Source organism: Oryx dammah, unplaced genomic scaffold (genome assembly GCF_014754425.2).
Source record: "Oryx dammah isolate SB20612 unplaced genomic scaffold, SCBI_Odam_1.1 HiC_scaffold_5, whole genome shotgun sequence".
NCBI lineage: Eukaryota > Metazoa > Chordata > Mammalia > Artiodactyla > Bovidae > Oryx > Oryx dammah.
In genome coordinates this window covers 35,147,534-35,173,181 of record NW_024070189.1, presented here as the reverse complement: position 1 = coordinate 35,173,181, position 25,648 = coordinate 35,147,534, and the positions used below count along the sequence as shown (strand labels likewise).

The 25,648-nt window shown below is 38.3% G+C and overlaps 1 protein-coding gene across 2 annotated transcripts in view; it reads left to right on the top strand.

The window, feature by feature from the left end:
• HMMR (hyaluronan mediated motility receptor) overlaps positions 1 to 12,085 on the top strand; it is a 31,659-nt gene extending 19,574 nt beyond the window's left edge. For both annotated transcript variants that reach the window (XM_040239455.1, XM_040239456.1), the window contains exons 12-18: positions 918 to 1,034; positions 6,050 to 6,196; positions 6,454 to 6,606; positions 6,694 to 6,793; positions 7,615 to 7,791; positions 10,021 to 10,183; positions 11,147 to 12,085. In XM_040239455.1, coding sequence (XP_040095389.1) covers positions 918 to 1,034; positions 6,050 to 6,196; positions 6,454 to 6,606; positions 6,694 to 6,793; positions 7,615 to 7,791; positions 10,021 to 10,183; positions 11,147 to 11,166 — 877 coding nt within the window. In that variant the 3' untranslated portion in view covers positions 11,167 to 12,085. The remainder of the gene's footprint in view (positions 1 to 917; positions 1,035 to 6,049; positions 6,197 to 6,453; positions 6,607 to 6,693; positions 6,794 to 7,614; positions 7,792 to 10,020; positions 10,184 to 11,146) is intronic.
• The last annotated feature ends 13,563 nt before the right edge of the window (positions 12,086 to 25,648 follow it).

The following is a 25,648-nucleotide window of genomic DNA, read 5'->3' as shown; positions in this document are numbered from 1 at the left end:
GATTCCTCTAGGGAGCAGAAAAAAGGATTTATTTTAAATCCTTTAGTAGTAGTTAATTGCTTTTAGCCGTGGTGTGTATTTTTAAAATCCTTTGCTCATTCCAGAATGAATTTGAACAATTGTGTATCTTGTTTCAGTGTCCAACTTAGCCTTTAAGCAAATAATGCTTCTTACAGTTTTAGTTCTATGTGTTCTTTAAAATACCTCTTACAAGCCCATATGCCTGTCAAATAAAGTTTATCACCATTGTAGAAATATGTAATATTCATATATTTAAAATCTGTATAGATTTGTAGTCCATAGTTATAAAGATGACTTAAAAGCCATTCTGTCTAGGCAAAATAGCCTCCTAAATAAGTTGCTGAATCTTTAAATAATTAGTAATTTAGTTTGTGGGTTATTGGTATAGTCACAATAAATCTACATAGTCTTGTGATTATTTTTTCAAAAGACCTCTTAAAACGAAGTTACCTTAACTGTACCTAGTGTTCCCTAAATATCTTAACTCAAAGAATTAATTTTTATTCAACCCAAGAGCTTCTTAACTTATAATCCTTCACATTCTTCAATCTTGGATGCTGCCAAGATTCTGTCTTAGAGTCTTTTTAATCTTCTTTCTTCCCTAAAAGTGTTTAAACTACCTACATAAGTACATATGGTATGAAAATAAAAGTAAGTAAATTAGGATGAAAATGAAAGTAAAATAAGAATGGGAAAGATAAAATGAAGCTGCATGTAAATAAACATGCTAGCAGATATAGATCATGAATGTAGGTCTAAGCTGTCCAATGTGGAATATATGATTCACAGTGTCAAAGGTACATCCTAGTCTCTTTCTTAAGCTAATGGTGTATTAAGTGGTATATTAAATTAAGATGCAGTTAGCATCTTATCTTTTAACCATTCCTTTTTCTTAGGAAAGAAGCCGAGCTGGATGAAAGTAATGCTGCTCATACTCAGGCCACCTTGCTTTTGCAAGAAAAACATAACAGTACAGTGCAGAACCTGGAAGATGTTACTGCTCAATTTGAAAGGTATTTTTATGGGGAGGATGCTTTCTCAAACATACATGAGCAGGCAAGAGGTGTTCACCTAGAGACATCTGTCAGCAAAACTACATGAATAAAACAATTGTTATTACTTTAAATTCCACAATGCCCATGGAAATGGGCATTTCATGTTACCTATAGTCTTAGAATATATAGTAATTTCCCTCGCCCAGTACCCACTTCAGATTACATATACATCTGTCTGACTCTCCTGATATCATCGTTTTCCTCACAAAGAATCCAAACGCTTTTATTTCCTCTTCATGGAACCTATAAATGTACCTGCATCTATGCTCACCCTATCTTCTTCCCACCTATTACAGATGAGGTATCTCATTCCTTAACCTTTAATGACCTCTTTCCATCATTCATCCCTTATCTCTTAATTTTCAACCTTTCTTCTAGAATTTTTCCAGTCAGTATTAGAACATGTTAATTGTGCCTTGTCTTTAAAACACATTTTTTTAAATCTCCCTTCACCCACCACTTCTTTCTGCACCTTTCCTTCCCAATACCGTTCTTACCCCCAGTCCTCCTCATGTTTATAGCCCATCTTTTTTTCTTTATTTTATTGAAGTATAATTGATTTACAGTGTGTTAATTTCTACTGTACATATAAATACATTCCTTTACATATTCTTTTCCATTATGGTTTATGTCAAGATATTGAATATAGTTGCCTGTACTATACAGTAGGACTTTGTTTTTTATTCATCCTGTATATATGGCTTCCCTGGTGGCTCAGAGGTTAAAGCATCTGCCTGCAATGCGGGAGACCTGGGTTTGATCCCTGGGTCAGGTAGATCCCCTGGAGAAGGAAACGGCAACCCACTCCAGTATTCTTGCCTAGAGAATCCCATGGATGGAGGAGCCTGGTGGGCTACAGTCTACAGGGTCGCAAAGAGTTGGACATGACTGAGTGACTTCACATACATAGTAGTTTATATTTATAGTTTATAATATAATCTTATAGCCCATTTTCTTGATAGATATAATAATGTATCTACTTCCTATCCAGTCTACTTATTTTCCCTTTTTTAAAAAAAGTTTATTTTGGAGGGCATTACAAATTACAAAGGATAATACAGAAAACACTATTACATCACACAGTCTCACACTGAGTGTATTAATGTTAACATTTTTACTTACTGTATTTACTTTATATGGTTTTGGGTGGAAGGTTCTTCTTTTATCTATTTTAGTATAGTCAATAAAAAGAGCCAATGTGTACAGAAATCCTAAATCATAAAGGTAAATTTAACATGCATGAGCTCATAGAAGACAACCTATAAACCAAAAGAGTTTCAACAGCTTGCTACCTGTATGAATCCTCCACTGTCCCATCTTCATTCCTCTCCGCAATAGGTAGCACCATCTCAAAATCTACATCAGTTACTTCCTTGCTTTTTTCCTGTGTATAATTTTATAATGTATGTCCATATGAATAATACCTAATTTTTCTCCTTCCAGAACTTCATCAAAAGTGTCCTAGTAGTATCTGCCATATCCTGGGACTTGCCTTTTCACTCTGCATTATGTGTATTTTTAGGGCTGAATGTCAATATTGCCTGGGTCTATAGTTTGTTCATGGTCACTGTTATAGAATTGTTCTTCAGTCACTTAGTCATGTCCAGCTCTTTGCGACCTCCTCATGGACTGCAGCACGCCAGCCTTACCTATCCTTCACTCTCTCTGGGAGTTTGCTCAAACTCATGTCCATTGAGTCGATGGTGCCATCCAGCCATCTCATCCTCTGTTAAAGAATATTTGATCTTATCAGTCTACCACTATTTATCCATTCTCACTTTGGGCTTTTGGGTTGTTTCCCATTTCTTTCATTTTATTAACAGTACTGTGAATATTCTTGTGGTCTCTTCTTACATACCTGTAAGAATTATTCTTAAGTCACATTTAAGTGAATGTTCAACTTTAAAATTTAATTCCAAATCATTTTACAAACGGGAGGTGAAAATCTACACCCCCGCTAGTGATGTATGAGTTCCCATTGATCTACCTCCCCTCTGAAGCTTGTTAGACTTCATAAATTTTGCCAGTATACTAAATGTAAAAAGGCCTCTTCTTGTGGATAATTTATTTTTCCTTTTCTGTAAAAAGCTTATATATGTCTTTTATTCATTTCTCTAGAGGATTATCTTTTCTTGGTTGATTTGTAGGGTTTTTATCAGCAATATGGGTGGCAGATATCTTACAGAGTGTGGCTTATATTTTCATTTTCTTTATGGTTTCCTGTGATGAATGGCAGTTCTTGATTTTAGTGTTGTTAAACTTATAGAGTTTTATGTGAACACTTTTGCCTACAAAAACGTCTTTCTATCCCGAGAACTTAAATAAAGATATTCACCTTTTTTTTTTTCCTAAGTTTCAAAATTGCACTTTTCATTTTTCCACCTAGAACTGATTTCTGTATATGTAGTGATAAAGGGATAAAATTCATATTTCTTTGTCCATATGGATAATCAATTGCCTAATACCCATTCATTAACTAGTACCTTCTAGTCTCAGTGATGTGTTCCTGCATCTGATCTGATATATTTTGACATACATATTGTATATATATGTATGTGTGTGTATGTTTGTGTGTGTGTATATATGTACGTGTGTGTGTGTGTGTGTGTGTGTATGTTTTGTTTTGTGTTCTGTTTTGAATTTTTGGCCATGCTGTGTGACATGTGGAATTTTAGTTCCCCAACCAGGGATCAAACTCATTCCCCCTACAGTGGAAGCACAGAGTCTTAACCACTGGCCTACTGGGGAAGTCCCTATATATTTTAATTTTTATATATCAGCATACATATAATTAATATACATATGACAAACCTAGACAGCATATTAAAAAGCAGAGACATTACTTTGCCAACAAAGATCCGTGTAGTCAAATCTGTGGTTTTTCCAGTAGTCATGTATGAATATGTGAGTTGGACCATAAGGCTGAGCACTGAAGAATTGATGCTTTTGAACTTCGGTGTTGGAAAAGACTCTTAAGAGTTTCTTGGACTGCAAGGAGATCAAACCAGTCAATCCTGAAGGAAACCAACCTTGAATATTCTTTGGAAGAACTGCCGCTGAAGCTGAAGCTCCAATACTTTGGCCACCTGATACGAAGAGCCGACTCATTAGAAGAGCCTGTGATGTGGGAATGATTGAGGGTAGGAGAAGGGAACAACAGAGGACAAGATAATTGGATGGTTATCACTGACATGAGTTTGAGCAAGCTCCAGGAAATGGTGAAGGACAGGGAAGCCTGGTGTGCTACAGTCCATGGGGTCACAAACAGCTGGACGCTACTGAGCAACTGAACAACTATATATATACGTACACATATATAACTTATAGTGCTGTTCCCAACTCTGGAAAGAAATTTTCCTTCTTGCCACTTTGAAAACTAGTGCCTTTAGTCATTCTGTGATGTCAGTCACCATTAGTATGCGAGTAGCATTAAAATTTATTTCTTCCAACAAGACCCCTCCTTTCATCCCCTACTCATATATTCAGCTGCCTACTTGACTTCAAGTAGATCTCTCACCGTTGTCTGGTATTAACCCCACCAAAACAACTCTAGATCATCTTTGTTGCCCTTTGTCCCTCTCGTCCCTCATTCTTGTTGACCACAGTCAGTGACATCTCCATCTTCTGAGTTTCTCCTTCCATAAGTCTGGAGTCATCGTAATCATCTTCTCTCCTTTTCTCCCAACATTCAATCTCTTTCTTGAGTTTTTCCATCCTGCCTCCAAAAGAGATCTCACATCTTTCTTTTGCCAACTCCGTGGTCCAAGCCTCCTTTACCACTCACCTGGGCTGAAAAATAATTGTCCTCTGGTTAATCCTCCAGTTCAGCATTCCTGTCCCTCCTCAGTCAGTTCTCTGAATATCTCTGGAATAATTTACACACTTACTTAAGAGACCTTTGAAGTATGTCCTTTATCATTCAGGTAAGCCCCACCATGCCTCTTGCTTCTGCTCCTGCCTCTCTTGTTCTTTTTTTCCCCTCTCTTGTTCATTAGACTCCTGTCACAGCTCTTTTTTTTTTTTTTAATGCTTAACATTTTATTTATTTATTTTTGACTATGCTGGGTTTTTGTTGATGCGGGCTTTTCTCTAGTTGCAGTGAGTGGGGGCTGCTCTCTTAACTATGGCGCGCGGGCTTATCAATGAGGTAGCTTTTCTTGTTGAGGAGTGTGGCCTCTAGGGCACTTGAGTTCAGTAGTTAACAGCACAGGCTCAGTAGTTGTGCACACAGGTTTAGTTGCTCCACAGCATGTGGGGTCTTCCTCAGACCGGGGATTGAACCCATGTCTCCTGCGTTGACCGGCGGATTCTTTACCACTGAGCCACCAGGCAAGCCCCAGTCCCAGCTCTTAATGGACTGTGTTCTACCTGCCTCCGAGCACATACACATCTTTTCCCTCTGAAATACTTTCCCCAATTGGCTCCCTAAATCCTCCTTATCCGTCACATCTCAACTTAACTGTAAATTCCTCAGAAAAGCCTTTTCTGAATCATGAAGCAAAATGTAGGTTCTCCAGTTTTATCAGCTAACATGCTCTGTAGTTTGCATTTAAAACACTTAGAACAAAGTTAATTATGTTGTTATTTTTCCTTTTATTTTGGAACAACCTGAAGAGGCATTTTTTTCTCTCACCCACAAGATAATAATGTATGACAGTAGGTAAAGGGATTGTGTGGGTTTTTGTTTTGAGGTAATTTCCATGTTTGGTAGTTGATTTCTTTTCATCTTTGTTCATAGATTCCGCCCATACTAGGCACTTGACTCTTTTCTTTAAAGGAACTGCGTGTGTCATATAAGTTCATGTTAAGTATTAACTTGACTTCAAAACATTGAATTCTTACTTGTGCAAATGTGAAAATAGATAAGGTTTTGTTTGTTTTACCTAAAAGTGTATAAAATATAAACCAATCAGCTATAGATTTGTTGTGCATATGTTAGAAAAATCCTTTAACCTTGTTTTTAAAAAAATAAGCTATAAAGCATCAACAGCAAGTGAGCTAGAAGATCTTAAGATGCAGAACGAATCACTTAAGGAAGAACTGGCCAAGGCTGAGCAAAGTGCAGAGGATGTCCGAGATCAAATATTGGCAACTGAGAACTCAAATCAAGAATATGCAAGGTATGAAGGAGAAATAAAACCTGCCTACACCTGTGGTCTTAGAACCATTAGGACAATTGGATGTTGCTGCAAGCCAGCTACTAAGTGATGCAGAAAACTGTAGTCCCATGGCTTGCTTTGGGTGATCTTCAATGGTGAATTACGAATTTACGCAGTTTAAAAAGTATAATTCTCAACAGTTCTTTGAGATTTTTTTTAAAAAAGGTAATTTAAATGGCTATAACTTTCTTAATGGACTCTTCTCTCTCAAACCCAAGGATGCTGCTAGATCTGCAGACCAAATCAGCACTTAAAGAAGCAGAAATGAAAGAAATTACAGTTTCTTCTCTTAAAAGAATATCTGATTTACAGAACCAACTCAAGCAACAAAGTGAAGACTTTAAGAAACAACTGGAAGAGGAAGAAGCAAGGTAATCTAGGCTGAAAACTAAAATGCCATGCGTCTCAAGTTATTTTTTCTAGTATACTGTGATTTTTAATTTAATTTTCCCTTACAGAAAAGCTGGAAAAGAAAACTCAATAGCGGAATTAACTGAGGAAATGAATAAGTGGCGTCTGCTCTATGAAGAATTATATAATAAAACAAAGCCTTTTCAGGTCTGTCAATTAGGACTTAACTTACTTGTATTTGAGAATTCGTATTGCTCCGTGTCACAGTCACGGCAATGACATGGTTCTTCTGAAAGATCATTTTGCTGTGCATTTACAGTGCCAGTTTAACTTCCTATTACAGAAGGTTTATTATATATGTTACTATATTATTATACATACATATTTAATATAGGCTTTATAAGATTCTTAATAAGATTCTTAAAAGTTAATACCTTAGAAGGCTCTCCTGATATGAACTTTTGATAATCTATGTAAATTTATGACACTTATTTTGTTATGATCTTTCTCAATGTTGCTCTAATTAACACTTAAAGGATAAATGCAAATCTGGGTACTTAGAGTCAGAAGACAGTATTGGTTATAATGTGTTGTGGTAATACAGATTAGCCCAGCTAGCAGGTCTTCCGTTGTTTCTTTCTTTCTGTTTCATTGATCTTTGAAATGAAAAACAACTTTTTATTTAAAAAAAAAAAAGACAATTTATGGAGAGCCCTAAGAGTGAGTCAATAAATCTATTTTTGTTTTTTGCCTTTTTTGTTGTGGTGGTTGTTGAGTTTCTTGTTTAGATATTTATTTACTTATTTGGCTGCACCAGGTCTTAATTGCAGCATGTGGGATCTAGTTCCCCAACCAAGGATCAAACCTGGCTCCCCTGCATTGCGAGCCTGCAGTCTTAGCCACTGGACCACCAGGGAAATCCTGTCTTGCCTTTTTACTTTCTTTCACTTTAGTTTTCCTTGTAGTTAATATGAGTCAAGTAGGATTTAATAGTTTTAAGTCTTAACTTTACAAAAAATCTTTTTCAGCTACAACTGGATGCATTTGAAGCAGAGAAACAGGCTTTGTTGAATGAACATGGTGCAGCTCAGGAACAACTAAATAATCTAAGAGATTCATATGCTAAATTATTGGGTCACCAGAATCTAAAGCAAAAAATCAAGCATGTTGTGAAATTGAAAGATGAAAATAGCAATCTCAAATCGGTTTGTAAAGTCACGTTTACTTTTATTGATATTGGGGTGGGTGGTTTTTATTTTATCATGGTAATACTTCATAAAATGAGTTGGGAAGTGTTTCCCCTTTCTATTTATGGGATATTTCGTGAATTATTGGTATTTACTGAATGTGTAGTGGAATTCAGTGGTGAAGGCCTCTGGACCTAGACTTTTCTCTGTGGATGGTTTTTGATCAATAATTCAATCTCTTCACTTGTTATAATAGATTATTATATTATATATCATATAATATAGTAGTCTATTCAGATTGACTATTTCAACTCAAAGCCTATGGGATGCAGCAAAAGCAGTTCTAACAGGGAAGTTTATAGCAATACAGTCGTACCTCAGATTGACTATTTCTTCTTGAGACAGTTTCAGTAGTTTGTGTCTTTCTAGGAATATGTCCATTTCGTCTTCTGATGTGTTGGTTCACAATTGTGTGCCATATTCCCTTACATTCCTTTTCATTTTGATAATATCAGTAGCAATGGCCCTTCTTTCATTTCTGATTATAGGAATTTGAGTCTACTCCCCCTTTTTTTTTTTTTTAAGTTCCTTTACTTCAAATGTTTATAATGGCTTTAAACCCTTTTTTGGATAAATTTGATACTGGGTTACTCTCTTGGGCAGTTGTTGTTGCCTGCTTTTCCCCAGTATATAAATCATGCTTTCCTGTTTGCATACTTTGTAATTTTTCTGTTAGAAAATGGATGTTTTAGACAATATATTGTAGCACCTCTCGGTACTGCCATCCCCTTGCAGGTATGTTATTATTTTCTTGTTTAGTGAAGTCTATTCCTCCTCCCCATCCCCCACTAGTTTGTGCCTCTGATGTTGTTGCTGAGGGAGGTTCAGTTTGGGTTGTATACACAGTCACCCTGAGATGACTCTGGTTTGGGTAAGGCTGCCTCCCTCTCTCCTTGATTACACATAGTTGCTGGCTTATCCCTCTGTTATTTTCAACATTGCCCCAGGTCATAAATTCCTCTACAGATTAATCCAATCTAATTCTGGTTCCTTTGTTGGAACTGTGTTTTAGGTCAGTGATTGACTTTGTTCTGGCTACAGGAGGGCTCCTCCCACCTGTCTTATTCAACACTTCTCTTCCACAAACCAGGCAGCTTACCGTTTAGCCCAGTTTTTAATCACTTCCCATTCCCTTTCACCACACAGCCTCTACTGTTCTTCAGGGCACCCTTCAGCCTGAACTGCTCTAACCTCTGCTGTAAGTGAAGTCACTTGCTCTGGGAATAAATTAGGAGCTCTGTGTTCTCCTAGGCAGAATTTCTGAGACAAGGCTTCAGATCTGGATTTGGGGACGATGGCAAGCTTTCCTCTGAGTGACACCTCTGTTCCTGTAGCTGGATGTTTAGTAGACTTGGGGGAGAGGGAGATGAGCAATCTGAGGGTCTCTCACTTTGCCTCTGTTGGCTTGGAACCATTGTCTCATGAGCCAGGTAATGGGTGATCAGGGTCTGGGTATTTTCAGCACTCTGCACCTAAGACCAGGGCCTTGGTTTCTTGTAAGAAAAGACCTCCCCCCACACACACCTCTCAGCCACATTTGCTGTTGTTCAGATCAAGGAAGAGCTGGGGGAAAGATGAGAGATGCTGACATCTTGCTCCTCTTGGCAGGAGAAGCCTCAGACTGGGAGGTGGGGTTGGGGGGAGGGGGGAACCCTCTGCCCCAATATGCAGAGGTCTGGTGTGGAGTCTCTGCTTTGCTAAGCAAGGACTAGGACGAGAGGGAACAGGATTAGTTCAAACACAACAGGACATTGCCTTTTTTAAAAAACAAAAAGCCCTTTTGTGGATCTGCTTGAATAATTGTTTCTTCACTTGCTATTTTACCTTAAGGCCATTTACAGAGGCTTTAAGTCATTGCTTTTTTTTTTTTTTGTAGTTTTATCACTAGGGAACAAGTCAGCAGAGCTTCTCATGCTGTCTCACCAGTAGTGAATCTCAGCATTTAATTTGGTGTTGAACTTTTATCAGAAATACAACTATGTACCTATAGAGGGACAGGAAGATTTAAATGACTTGTTATCTTCTTTGTCATTTTGTAATTTATAGTCTGAAAGCCTGTATGCAGTAGGCTTTTGCCATTAAGGTTTGAAAAAAGAGCAACTGTGAAATTGTCAGTAATATTGGTAGCACATTTCACCAACATGGTCTTCAATAATTATTTACTGACTGTATTTTTTCTTACAATAGGAGGTGTTAAAACTCCGTGCTCAGCTTACTAAAAGAAAACAAAGTGAAGCAAAACTTCAGGAGGAATTAAATAAAGTTCTGGGTATCAAACACTTTGATCCTTCAAAGGCTTTTCTTCATGAAAGTAAAGAAAATTTTGTTCCCAAAACTCCATTAAAAGAAGGTAAGAAATCAATAAACATACAGAACTGTTGTCTTCCTTTGGATTTGCTTTCACAGCACTGAGCAAGTTACCTATCTTTATGAACTGTGAAGATCTGTTAACAGTTTCTGATCTTATATCTTTCTTGAAAACTTGTCATACTTCTTTCTCTCTTTATTTTTTTATATTTATTTACTTCTTTGTTTGTTTGGCCATGTGGAGTCTTAGTCGCAACACGCAGGATCTTTAGTTGTGGCATGCAAACTCTTAAGTAGCGCCATGTAGAATCTAGTTCCCCGACCAGGGATTGAACCCAGGGCCCCTGCGTCGGGAGTGTGGAGTCTTAGCCACTAGACCACTAAGGAAGTCCCCTCGGTTGCCTTTTTTACTCATACCCACTCCCTACCAGAATTAATCCCTCTATCACACCCTTGACATTTTGTAACCTAACCATCCAGTTTGTAATTTTGGAGAAGCAGATTTTTCTTTTTTTCTTTTATTTTACTTATTCACTTTATTTTTGGTTGCACTGGGTCTTTGTTGCCACTCTTGGACTTTCCCTAATAGTGGTGAGTGGAGGCTACTCTTCACTGCGGTGTGAGGGTTTCTCATTGCGGTTGCTTTTTTTGTTGTGGAACACAGGCTCTAGGGCACAGGCTCAGTAGTTGTGGCACACAGGCTTAGTTGCTCCTTGGCATATGGAATCTTCCTAGACCAGGGATTGAACCCGTGTCCCCTACAGTGGCAGGTGGATACGTATCCACTCTACTACCGGAGAAGTCCATTTTTCTCTCTTCCTTGACTACAGTCTCTGTATCTTTGACAATAAACTGAAATTGGCTGAAATAGCAAATGAAGAAATATAAATAAAATGCAAGTATTGCTTCATCTTCCTTAGAGAATGTAAACTACTTTTTGTTCATAATGACCGATGCATTAGTTTTAATTTAGAAAACTAACACTGCTGTTTAATACTCCTTCCAGGCAATACAAACTGCTCCTGAGCTCTTAGTGGAGTTTCAAGAATCATGCAAGTAAACATCTGAAAAACCTGTTGAAGATTATTTTGTTCTTACTATTTTTATTATTATTATTTTGCTTACTATTGTGTTTTATAATATTTTTTAAATCTCTTATTTAATACTAACTTCCTGTCGTTACATATGTGAAAGGAAGTTAGACCGTTTTTACCAGTGTTCTCTGACACTCTAGTTACTATTGTCAGTACTTCCTCTTGATTCTCACCCTTATTACCTCATTCTAAATGTTCTGACGCTTTCCAGCTTTGCCCACTCATCCCATCAAATAGTAGTCTTAAAAATCATTCTCATACTATCATTTCCCTATTCTGAAACCTTAGGTTTTTTTTAGTTTGATGCTGAAGACCTTTTCTAGTCTGAACCTCTTATGCTAGGCTAAAATACCTTGGCTTGTTCTTGCCTCTACTTTAATTCTCCTAATAATGTTCATTCTGTCCCACCCATCATCCGTTTATCCAGTTCAAATAAGAAATAGAGGCAAGCTTTTTTCCATAGTTATCTCTTACCAAAGCCACTAAGTTGGTTAATAATTTGCAGATTTCTAGACCCCATCCCAGTCCTCTTAAATTACATTGTGGTTTGGTCTAGAAATCTGCTTTTTTTTTTTTTTTCTCATAAACAACACTTTATGTTTTCTTAGAAACTCTGCTTCTAACCTCTTTTTTGCCACACCACGCACCAAGTGTGGAATCTTAGTTCCTGATTGGGGATCGAACCCATGCTGCCTGCATTGGATATGGAGTCATAACCACAGGACTGCTGGGGAAGTCCCTGCTCATAACCTCCTTAGAGAATTTGTCTAGCTGCTTGACATCTGCCTGATTCCTGGGTGTTTGATTAATATTTATGTATCATGAAATAAAATTACATGTTAAGTCACTGACCCAATTATACAACTTGTATTATATGAAATCACATTAATTCTTCTATTTAAGGTGCATTTATTGTCTCTGTCCCCCTCTCCCCATATTGTCTGCAGAATCACTAATAGTATTAATAGTATCCTACTTAGAAAGTGGTCATTCTCCACCTAAAATACCTGATCTACACAGTTGGTATATTATAAGCCACCTTTTTGTCATGTTTCCCCATTGATGGACCAACAGAGACTATTTTAATCAGGATAACTTTTCTTAATAAATTATTTTATTAGATCTTAATACATAGTTAAGTTCAAAGAAAATGTAGAAATTAGAAAAACTGTCTAATAAAATGGAGTCATTCAAGATTTCTGCTTTTAGCCAAGATGAAGTAACATGGATCAGATTTATTGCTCCTCCTCCTACCCTACACACACACACACATGCACACGCACACGCACGCACACACACACACCCTAAAACTATCCAAGAATGACAAAATATACAAAAGAATGATTTTCATGATGTTAAACGTAAAAAAAAATTCCTAAGACATGGGGAAAATCAAGATGAATCCTACAATTCATCCATGTTTACAGCCTGGAGAGAGTTTGCAAACACACATGAAAGGGGAACCCAGGCAAAGCCCATCCAACTAATCCAGTTGAAAAACCCGAAGTGAGATCTGGGAAGACCAAAGCTACTGGAGACTGCAGGACAGAGTACTGAAAGGACAAAATTCCAGGAGAGAATTGTGGAGATATACAAAGGGTCCTTCAAGGAATCACCTACATACTGACTAGTTATACATATGAGGAAACTGCCTGAAGCCTGGGAAGAACCATCCCCTGAAATTAAAAGTAACAGTGCTCAAAGCTCACACAGGCTAGAAACACTGCCTGTTCACACCAGCCTAACTTGAAAACCTCATGATTTATAGGAGACTGACTAGGATATGCAGAAGGGTTCAGTACTGGGGAATAATTAGTCCTAAAGTGAGCACTGTGGTCCCACCTAACAAATATTAAAAACGGAAAACCCAAGAGGATTGATCCTTTCTAAGAAAATTATTACAATTTTGGAACAAAGCTCAAGAAACTGCATAGGTTTATAAAAATGTCAAGCACCCAAGAATGTAAGTTTTACAGTTTCTTAACATTCAATCAAAAGATCACTAGACATGCAGAGAGACAGGAAACATCATCTCCTGAAGAGCATATTCAATCAATCCAGAACTGACATAGAGGTTAGAATTATCAGAGAACATCACAATGGCTATTTTATATATGCCACATTTACCAAAACTTAGTGAAGATGTTTAACATTTTAAAAAAATCCAAATTGAACTTGTAGAGATAAGAACTACAGTACGTAAGAAAAAAAAAAAAAAAACTCAATGGGAGTACAGAGAGAAGACATTGCAAAAGGAAAGACTAGTGAACTTGAAAACATAGCAATAGGAACTATCCAAAATGAGACACAGAAATGAGGTTCAAAAAACAAGCAGAACACCAATGTACTCTGGGACAACTTCAAGCAACCTAACATATGTAATCAGAGTTCCCACAGGAGGGAAGGAGGGGACAGAAAAATCACTTGAAGAAGTAATGATGGAAATGTTTCCAAATAGGAAAACTAGAACCCTAGGAACAATAAATATGAAACATCACAATTGCTGAAAAGCAGTGATAAAGAAAAACTCAACCTAAAACTATCTCGACAAAAATAGTTTTCAGAAGCATGGATGAAAAATTATTTTCAGACGTAACAAAAACTTATTAGTCTCTTTAAAATATAATTGACTGTTAAAAAGAACAGCAAGAGCATGGTCTGTAGTTTAGACATCTTTAAAATTACATATTGACAGCAATAGCTCAAAGCCTAGGAGGGGAAAAATGGAAGAATATGATTGCAAGTTCTTTATACTATATGTATAGTGGAATAATGTTACTTGAAGACAGACTGTGGTAACTTAATAATACATACTATAAACCCAAATACAATCACTAAAATAAAACACTTGTCAATAAGTCAACAAAGATGAAATTAAAATGAAATAGTCAATTCGAAAAGCAGAACAAGAGGAAAAGGAAAACAGATGAGTCAAAAAGAAATTAATAGTATTATTAAATTTAATCATATTGACAATCATATTAATGTAAATGGTCTGTTTGCTTCAATTAAAATGCAGAAATAATCAAATTAGATTACAAAGCAAGATTACATATGCTGCCTACAAAAATACACTTCATGTATAATGACAGAAATAGGGTGAAAAATACAAGGATGTTAAAAGATACACCAAGCTAAAGGGATAGGAAGACCTAGTCCCTCCTTCCCCTGACAAACACACTAATTCAACAAGAATACAGAGACAGATTCCCTTTGGAAATGGGGAAACAATAGCCTCTCCAACAAACAGCGTTGGGAAAATTGTATATCCAAATGCAAAAGAATGAAATTGGAACCTTACCTTACACTATACACAAAAATCAACTCAAAAAGGATTAAAGGCTTAAATTTAAAACCTTAAACTAAAACTACTGTAACAAACCATGGAAAAAACTTCTATGACAGTGGCCTTAGCCGTGATTTCTTAGTTATATTACCAAAAGTCAGTCAAGAAAAACAAAAAATAGACAAATAGGACTGCATCCAACTAAAAACGTTTCTGCCTAACAAGTGTTGGCAAGGATGTGGAAAAATTAGAACCCTTACACACTGTTGGTGGAAATTTAAAATGGTGCAACACTATGGAAAGTATGATGGAACTTTCTCAAAAAAAAATTAAAAATGGAACTACCGTGAAAGTCACTCAGTTGTGTCCAACTCTTCGTGACCCAATGGACTGTAGCCCACCAGGCTCCTCTGGAGCTGGATACTGGAGTGGGTTGTATCTTCCCGACTGAGGGATCAAACCCAGGTCTCCTGCATTGCAGGCAGACTTTCCCGACTGAGCCACCAGGGAAGCCATTGTCTAGCAATCTCACTTATGTATATTTATCCCAAATAATTGAAATTGGAATCTCAAAGAGATCCTTACACCTCCATGTTTATTGCATTGTTATTCACAATAGCTAAGATGTGGGAATGGATGAACAAAATGTGGTAATATACCTGCAGTGGGATATTACTAAGCCTTTAGAAAGAAGGAAATCCTGCCACATGCAAAAAATGGATGAACCTTGAGAACATTATGCCAAGTAAACGTAACCAAACACCAGAGGACAGAAACTACATGATTCCACTTAACATGAGGTATCTAAAATATTCAGAATCACTGAAGCAAAGAGTAGAGTGGTGGTTGCCAGGGCCTGGGTGGCAGAGGAAATGTTGCTGTTCAGTCGCTCAGTCACTGCGACCTCATGGACTATAGCACGCCAGGCTTCCCTGTCCTTCACCATCTCCCCGAGCTTGCTCAGACTCATGTCCAATGGGTCAATGATGCCATCCAACCATCCATCATGGAAATGAGAGTTGCTAGTTAACAGGCATAAAGTCTCAGTTGTGTAAGGTAAGTTCTAGAGACCTGCTCTACAACATCATACCTATAATTAAAATACTGTGTTTTACACTTTAAAATTTGCTAGATGGTAAATCCCCTGTTAAATGTTCTTACCACACACACACACACAAGATGATGTGCTAAGATTATGCTAACAGATTGAAAACAGGAACTAGAGTGGCTGTATTAATATCAGACAAAATAGATTTCCAAGCAAAGAATATAACCATGAATATGTTTCACATGATAATGATAAATGAATCAGTTCATCAGGAGGCCAAAATAAACATTTATGTAGCCAATGATAGTCTCAAAATATATGAATCAAAAAATTGATAGATTTACAAGGAGAAATAGAAAAATCTAACTACATAGATATATCAATAGCCTCCCTCAATAAACTGTAGAACAAATAGAAAACTGGAAAGAATATAGAAGATTTAAAAAAATATTCTGAACCAACTTGATCAAATTGGTATTTACGGAAATCACCTAACAAGAGCAGAATATTTTGTAAGTGAGCACAAGAATTTGCCAAGATTGACTATTTATATACTGGGTCATGAAAACAGTCTCTATAAATTTAATTTATGATTCCAGTCATACCAAGGGTGTGGTCCATTGACAATGGAATTGAATTAGAAGTCAATAACATAAGTCTCTGGAAAATCCATAAATAGTTGGAAATCAATTATCACACTACTAAATGAGATACTGGTCAAAGAATAAATCTGAAAGGAAAATAGAAACTTTTGAATAGATTGAAAATGAAGACACAATATATCAAAGCTTGTAGAATGCTGCTAAAGCAGATTTAGAGCAAAATTACCTCACTGGTGGCCTTTATTTCCAAAAAAGAAAAGAAACTCTTACTGTAGAAATAAGTAAAAGAGCAATTTAAAACCAAAGTAAGGAGGAAAAGAGTAATAAAAGAACAGAAATCTGTAAGCTACAAAACAAAAGTAAAGATCAATGAAAAATATTACATTGAGAAAAGCCAATAAAACTGATAAACCTCTAGCTAATCAAGAGTATAAAAATACATAAACTACCAATATCAGGAGTAAGAGAGGTGACAATATTACTTTTGTGAGTGATGGATACATTCACTATCTTGATTATGGTGATGTTTTTATCGGTATATATTGTATATATCTTTGTTGCTCTCGCAGTAACAAAGACCCAGCACAGCCAAAGTCAATAAATAAAATTAGTTTTTGAAACTAGTTCATTTTGAAACTAAAGTTTTAATATTGAGATTATTTTCTAATATTGGGCTACTGGTTTGTTGTTGTTGTTTTTTATCTTTTTCAAATTGGGCTACTGATTTTAAGTGGCTTTATTTATTTACCTGAAGACCTTTTTTGGAGGGTCTTTGGGGATTTTTTTTAGTTTTATTGATGTAAGACCTGTTTATTTTTACATGCATTATTTTTAGTTTAGATTTGTTCAAAGAAAACTAGTTTTCAACCTTTGAAAATCTAGAGCTTTATTGAGGGGGTTGGGGGGTTCACAATGTGTTTGTTTTTTAATCATTAATGGAAGAAAATCCCTTAAGGGAAAAAAATATGCCCATTAAACATTTCGTAGATGCTAATGATTTCTTCCCTTTCAAAAATATGAAGACAATGGGACAGTTATAAGGAGGAATCTATGCTACCATTGTATGATGGTTTTATACTGAGAATATCAAGTCCCAACACCTAACCCCCTCCCAACTCCAGCATTATACAATCCTTCAAGTATGAAATAATTAACATCACCTTTATCTCACTGTATAAAATATCAAATTCCATTTATTAGCAGTTTTAATAGATATTTGGAACAGCTTCAAAGTATATTCCCAGGGTGTTGCTAACACCACTCCAGAATGCCTATAATTTCTGAGAGAGAACTTTTTTTTTCTTTTTTTCTTTTGGCTGTGCTGGATCTTTGTTGCCGAGCAGGGTTTTCTCCAGTTGCAGTACACAGGCTTCTTCTGATTGCTGTGGCTTCTCTTGTGAAGCACGGTCTCTCAGGCGAGAGAGCTTCAGTAGTTGTGGCACACAGGCTCATTAGTTGAGGTGCCTGGGCCCAGTTGCCCTGAGGCATGTGGAATCTTCCCGGACCAGGCATCAAACCTGTGTCCCCACATTTCCAGGCTAATTCTTAAACACTGGACCACCAGGGAAGTCCTATCAAGGTTTTTTAAATCTGCTAGAGGCTATAGAAAGAACCAAGACAAAGCCTAACTTCAAAGTTACACTATAGCAAGAAAATCAATCATAAATGTAAAATTACAAACTGATTTAACTACTCTGAAGAAAAAGGAACACTGTTTAAATAGTATAAGGATAAACAGAGGTACAGAATATAGTATAAAGACCAGCAGGGGTTTACACCAACTACATGGGTGAGTGGCCATTGAGGTTAGTGTTTCATAGAGTTGCTAATAATAATAACAATAATAATAACAGTAGTAGTGGAGAAGGCAATGGCAACCCACTCCAGTACTCTTGCCTGGACAATCCGATGGGCGGAGGAGCCTGGTGGGCTGCAGTCCATGGGGTTGCTAAGAGTCGGGCATAACTGAGCAACTTCACTTTCACTTTTCACTTTCATGCATTGGAAAAGGAAATGGCAACCCACTCCAGTGTTCTTGCCTGGAGAATCCCAGGGACAGAGGAGCCTAGTGGGCTGCCATCTATGGGGTCGTACAGAGTCAGACACAACTGAAGCAACTTAGCAGCAGCAGCTGTAGTAGTAGTCCTGGCTTTATGCAAAGGAAAGACTGTCTAAGGGGAAATTTTTAGACCTTTTAGAATTGAGCTGTGGTATGATTAGTTTGCATACCCAGGGAGTACCAGGCTAGGGTGTATTGGAGGTGTGGATAAGGTCTCTTTAGAAGGAATGGCCTATCACTTCAGTTCAGTTGCTCAGTTATGTCTGACTCTTTGCAACCCCATGAATTGCAGCACGCCAGGCCTCCTTGTCCATCACCAACTCCTGGAGTTCACCCAAACTCACGTCCCTCGAGTCAGTGATGCCATCCAGCCATCTCACCCTCTGTCGTCCCCTTCTCCTCCTGCTCCCAATCCCCCCCAGCATCAGAGTCTTTTCCAATGAGTCAACTCTTTGCATGAGGTGGCCAAAGTATTGGAGTTTCAGCTTTAGCATCACTCCTTCCAGTGAACACCCAGGACTGATCTCCTTTAGAATGGCCTGTACTTTGGCCTATTCCTTAAGCCTCTAAGCTTTTGCCTCAAGGTTTTAACCAAGGTTTTACCAAGCTTTAGCCTCTGGAACTTACAGGACTGAGTCTGTGAGTGCTGAGGACCACAGGTAAAAATCCAAGTTGGGCCCTATCTCCTTCACTCAGGCCTTGTATCTCCATAATAGCCCTTAGGGCTTCCCTGGTGGCTTAGAGGGTAAAGCTTCTGCCTGCAATGTGGCAGACTTGGGTTCGATCCCTGAGTCGGGAAGATCCCCTGGAGAAGGAAATGGTAACCCGCTCTAGTACTCTTACCTGGAAAATCTCCTGGACGGAGGAGCCTGGGAGGCTGCAGTCCATGCGGTCACAGAGTCAGACACGACTGAGCGACTTCACTTTTCCTTTAATAGCCCACCATAATCACAGAAAACTAGCCATTCTGATCACACAGACCACAGCCTTGTCTAACTCAATGAAACCAAGCCATGCCGTGTGGGGCCACCCAAGATGGGAGGGTCATTGTGGAGAGGTCTGACAGAATGTGGTCCACTGGAGAAGGGAAAGGCAAACCACTTCAGTGTTCTTGCCTTGAGAAGCCCGTGAACAGTATGAAAAGGCAAAATGAAAGGATACTGAAAGGGGAACTCCCCGGATCGGTAGGTGCCAAATATGCTGCTGCAGATCAGTGGAGAAATAACTCCAGAAAGAATGAAGGGATGGATCCAAAGCAAAAACAATACCCAGTTGTGGATGTGACTGGTGATACAAGCAAGGTCCAATGCTGTAAAGAGCAATATTGCATAGGAACCTGGAATGTCAGGTCCATGAATCAAGGCAGATTGGAAGTGGTCAAACAGGAGATGGCAAGAGTGAATGTCAACATTCTAGAAATCAGCGAACTAAAATGGACTGGAATGGGTGAATTTAACTCAGATGACCATTATATATACTACTGTGGGCAGGAATCCCTTAGAAGAAATGGAGCGGCCATCATGATCAACAAAAGAGTCTGAAATGCAGTACTTGGACGCAATCTAAAAAACAACAGAATGATCTCTGTTCATTTCCAAGGCAAGCCATTCAATATCTCAGTAATCCAAGCCTATGCCCCAACCAGTAACGCTAAAGAAGCTGAAGTTGAACAGTTCTATGAAGATCTACAAGACCTTTTAGAACGAACACCCAAAAAAGATTTCCTTATCATTATAGGGGACTGGAATGCAAAAGTAGGAAGAAACACCTGGAGTAACAGGCAAATTTGGCCTTGGTATACAGAATGAAGCAGGGCAACGGCTAATAGAGTTTTGCCAAGAGAACGCATTGGTCATAGCAAACACCCTCTTCCAACAACACAAGGGAAGACTCTACACATGGACATCACCAAATGGTCAACATTGAAATCAGATTGATTATATTCTTTGCAGCCAAAGATGGAGAAGCTCTATACAGTCAGCAAGAACAAGACTGGGAGCTGACTGGGGCTCAGATCATGAACTGCTTATTTCCAAATTCAGACTTAAATTGAAGAAAGTAGGGAAAACCACTAGACCATTCAGGTATGACCTAAATCAAATCCCTTATGTTTATACAGTGGAAGTGAGAAATAGATTTAAGGGCCTAGATCTGATAGATAGAGTGCCTGATGAACTATGGACGGAGGTTCATGACATTGTACAGGAGACAGACATCAAGACCATTTGCATGGAAAAGAAATGCAAAAAAGCAAAATGGCTGTCTCAGTAGGCCTTACAAATAGCTGTGAAAAGAAGGGAAACGAAAAGCAAAGGAGAAAAGGAAAGATATAAGCATCTGAATGCAGAGTTCCAAAGAATAGCAAGAAAAGATAAGAAAGCCTTCCTCAGCGATCAGTGCAAAGAAATAGAGGAAAAGAACAGAATGGGAAAGACTAGAGATCTCTTCAAGAAAATTAGAGATACCAAGGGAACATTTCATGCAAAGATGGGCTAAATAAAGGACAGAAATGGTATGGACCTAACAGAAGCAGAAGACATTAAGAAGAGGTGGCAAGAATACACAGAAAAACTGTACAAAAAAGAGCTTCATGACCCAGATAATCACGATGGTGTGATCACTCACCTAGAGCCAGACATCCTGGAATGTGAAGTCAAGTGGGCCTTAGAGAGCATCACTACAAACAAATCTAGTGGAGGTGATGGAATTCCAGTTGAGCTGTTTCAACTCCTGAAAGATGATGCTGTGAAAGTGCTGCACTCAATATGCCAGCAAATTTGGAAAACTCAGCAGTGTCCACAGGACTGGAAAAGGTCAGGTTTCATTCCAATCCCAAAGAAAGGCAATGCCAAAGATTTCTCAAACTACTGCACAATTGCACTCATCTCACACGCTAGTAAAGTAATGCTCAAAATTCTCCAAGCCAGGCTTCAGCAGTACATGAACTGTGAACTTTCAGATGTTCAAGCTGGTTTTAGAAAAGCAGAGGAACCAGAGATCAAATTGCCAACATCCACTGGATCATCGAAAGAGGAAGAGAGTTCCAGCAAAACATCTATTTCTGCTTTATTGACTATGCCAAAGCCTTTGACTGTGTGGATCACAATAAACTGGAAAATTCTGAAAGAGATGGGAGTACCAGACCACCTGACCTGCCTCTTGAGAAACCTATATGCAGATCAGGAAGCAACAGTTAGAACTGGACATGGAACAACAGACTGGTTCCAAATAGGAAAAGGAGTATGTCAAGGCTATATATTGTCACCCTGCTTATTTAACTTCTATGCAGAGTACATCATGAGAAACGCTGGGCTGGAAGAAGCACAAGCTGGAATCAAGATTGCTGGGGAGATATATCAATAACCTCAGATATGCAGATGACACCACCCTTATGGCAGAAAGTGAAGAGGAACTAAAATGGCTCTTGATGAAAGTGAAAGAGGAGAGTAAAAAAGTTGGCTTAAAGCTCAACATTCAGAAAACAAAGATCATGACATCTGGTCCCATCACTTCCTGGCAGATAAATGGGGAAACAGTTGTAACAGTGTCAGACTTTATTTTTTGGGGCTCCAAAATCACTGCAGATGGTAACTGCAGCCATGAAATTAAAAGACGCTTACTCCTTGGAAGGAAAGTTATGACCAACCTAGATAGCATATTGAAAAGCAAAGATATTACTTTGCCAACAAAGGTCCGTCTAGTCAAGGCTATGGTTTTTCCAGTGGTTATATATGGATGAGAGAGTTGGACTGTGAAGAAAGCTGAGTGCTGAAGAATTGATGCTTTTGAACTGTGATGTTGGCGAAGACTCTTGAGAGTCCCATGGACTGCAGGGAGATTCAACAAGTCCATCCTAAAGGAGATCAGTCCTGGGTGTTCATTGGAAGGACTGATGCTGAAGCTGAAACCCAATACTTTGGCCACCTCATGCAAAGAGTTGACTCATTGGAAAAGACCATGACACTGGGAGGGATTGGGGGCAGGAGGAGAAGGGGACGACAGAGGATGAGATGACTGGATGGCATCACCAAGTGGATGGACATGAGTTTGAGTGAACTCCGGGAGTTGGTGATGGACAGGGAAGTCTGGCGTGCTGTGATTCATGGGGTCGCAGAGAGTCGGAGACGACTGAGAGACTGAACTGAACTGAACCTTGAATAGTGTTTAAGCTGTCTGTGTCCCACACTACTGACAAGAGAGGATTGTTGTACTTCTCTAGCAGTCCAGAGATTAAGAATCTGCCTGCCAGTGCAGGGGACATGGGTTCCACACGTTGGTCTGGGAAGATTCCACATGCCGTGGGCAACAGGGCCCGTGGGCCACAGCTGCTGAAGCCCGTGTCCCCTAAAGCCCATGGTCCACAACAGGAGAAGTCACCAGTTTCTTTAGTTTCCTGCACAGGCAGGCAGATTCTTTACCACTAGTGCCACCTGAGAAGCCTCTACCTTTCCCTAAGGCAAGATAATTTTTGTCACCATAGATTAGTTTCACCTATTTTAGAATTTCATATAAATGAAATTGTACTATTTGTGTCTAGTTTCTTTCACTTAGTATAATGATGTTGAGATTTATTTCTCAGTAATTCATTTAACAATCAAGCTAAGGAAAAAAGGGGAATTTTATTTGAACCAAACTGAGGATTATAACCTGGAAAACAGATTCTCATAAAGCTTTGAGAACTCTGTTCTGCCAGTCAGATTTGAGACAAAGGCTCATACAACTAAATGACATACTGATCTTTACATAAAGTTCACCAAAGGTACCTAGTCCAGGTTTGCACATAGAAAGCAAACAGTAAGTTACTAGACCCTTTACAGAACTGGGAAAGAACTGTATTTCTACTGACAGAGGACGGGGGGAAAAAAATAGACCTTTACAGTTATCATATACTCCCATCTTTGACAAGCTCTGGTTAGTATGTAATACAGACACACACTGCACATTAAGGTGGGGGGAGGAGGCCAAGTGGACACAGAATTTTATGTTTAATTTTTCTTGTTTTGCCTTAAAATATAAAATTTTGTTTCACTGCATTCATATAGTTCATTTCTTTGAATAGCACAGTATGGATATACCATAATTTGTTTAACCATTCATCACTGATGGCTTTTTCGGTTGTTTCCAGTTTTAGGTTATTTTGAATTAAGCTGCTATGAATATTCTTTTTTTTTTTTGGCTGTGCAGCAAGGGATGGGGGATTTTAGTTCCCTGATCAGGGATGGAACCCATGCCCCCTGAAATGCAGATGTGAAGTGCCAACCGCTGGACCACCAGGGAAGTCCTGAAGAATGGAGTCTTAACCATCAGATCACCAGGGAAGTTCTTGCTATGAATGTTCTTGTGCAAGACTTTATGAATATGGTGCTTTCATTTCTCTTGGGTAAGCACCTAGATGCGGAATTTGGGGTCATGCGGTAGGTGTTTATTTGAGTTTATAGTAAACTGCCTGTTTTCTGAAGTGTTTGTGTAATGCTATATCCCACCAGGAATGAATGAACGTTCTTATTGCTCAAAATGCTTGTTATAGTATAATGTTAGGGAAATTAAAACGGAATTAGTTTTGTTCAGGCTTCAGAAATCGGAGCAGGCCTCTGACCAATTTCTGACCTTGCCTGGACTCTGTCTGGATTCCAGTTGGCCTGTGAGCACACCAATTGTTACCAGCTAGTCTAGGGGCACTTTAGATAAGAAAGGAAGTAGATATTTAAATTTCTTAAGCCCCTGAGGGCTTGGCCAAATGGCCCTCCTCCCCCCACCCCCCACCCCCAAGAAGTCTTATGACTCATAAGGTGAAACAAATACCGTTGTAAAAGTTAAAAAAAACACAGAGCTGCATTTTTGCATATAAACTGATGATAGTTTGCAGCCTGGGATTATAAGCGAGAGCTCCCAAAAGCTGCAATTTGAAGTCTCACCCACAGGGTGCACACACCACCCAGGACCCTTTTCCCAACTGGGACTCCAGATTGCTGTTTTTTGGGGACTTCCTGGTGCTGTTCAGGTCTGAATATAGGTTGTCTTCCCAATTTGGTGATATGTAAGCTGTTACTTCTATTGTTTCTATTTATCTTCTTTTAATAACTATTTATTGAAATTATATATATTGGATTGTATACTGACTGTATTAGAGCTGAATATTGTGCTTGGTGGTTCAGAAGGTAAAGATTCTGCCTGCAATGAAGGAGACCCAGGTTCAATCTCTGGGTTGGGATGATCCCCTGGGAGAAAGGAATGGCTACTAATTGCAGTATTCTTACCTGGAAAATTCCATGGACAGAGGTTTGGTGGGCTATAGTCCAAAGAGTCAGATATGACTGAGCGCTTCTTTCACTTCTCATTGAAATTAAGCCAGATAATCTATTAAATATTAAGATTATTTATTGTGTATGTAACGAGTGGTTTCTTTTATTAGTGAATCCTTGGAACCTAAAAGGAAAGTAAAACTTTCTGCAAAACAAATGTTATCTTTACTTTGTAAACCATCTGTTCAAAACTTATGTCCATTTAAAAAATGATTTTTTAAAAACTTTCAGTTGGAGTTTAAGTATCTGAATGTAAGTACTTTTAGATAAATGTATCAAGATCATTTACCCCAGTCTTTGTTGTACTTATTTTCTTAATATTGTCTTCTGATTAACAGAAGTTTTAAATTTTGATGAACTTTCAGTTCAGTTCAGTCGCTCAGTCGTGTCCGACTCTTTGCAACCCCATGAACTGCAGCACACCAGGCCTCCTTGTCCATCACCAACTCCCGGAGCCTGCCCAAACTCATGTCCATTGAGTAGGTGATGACATCCAACCATCTCATCCTCTGTGGTCCCCTTCTCCTCCTGCCCTCAATCTTTTCCAGCATCAGGGCTTTTCAAATGAGTCAGCTCTTTGCATCAGGTGGCCGAAGTATTGGATGAACTTTAATTCATCAATTTTTAAAAATTGCATATTCTTCCTCACTTACAGACCCTCTACATGCCTCAGACAGTTTACCAGGTGCTTCATAGGAGTAGAATATAAAAAGTCGTCTTTTTCTAAAGCTCTACCTGAATGGCAATTTTTTTAAAAGCTTTTACTGAATTTGTTACAATATTGCTTCTGGTTTTTATGTTTTGGTCCTTTGACCAGTGAGGCATGTAGGATCTTAGCTACATGCTAAACTGTAGCTAAGAACTCTTAACCCTTCCATTGGAAATCTGAAGTCTTAATCACTGGACCACCCGGGAAGTATCTGAATGGCAATTTTTTTGTTGGTTGTTGTTAAACTGTTAAAAAGCCTTAATCCAGAACAGTGGTTCAAAATTTAACTGAGTATATTCAATACCCTTTAAACTTTAAAAATAAGATTGCCAGGCTTCACTTGATTTTGTTTCATAGAGTATATGGTGCTGGTAGGTCTGGGAATCACAGAAATAGCAGTCCTTAAAG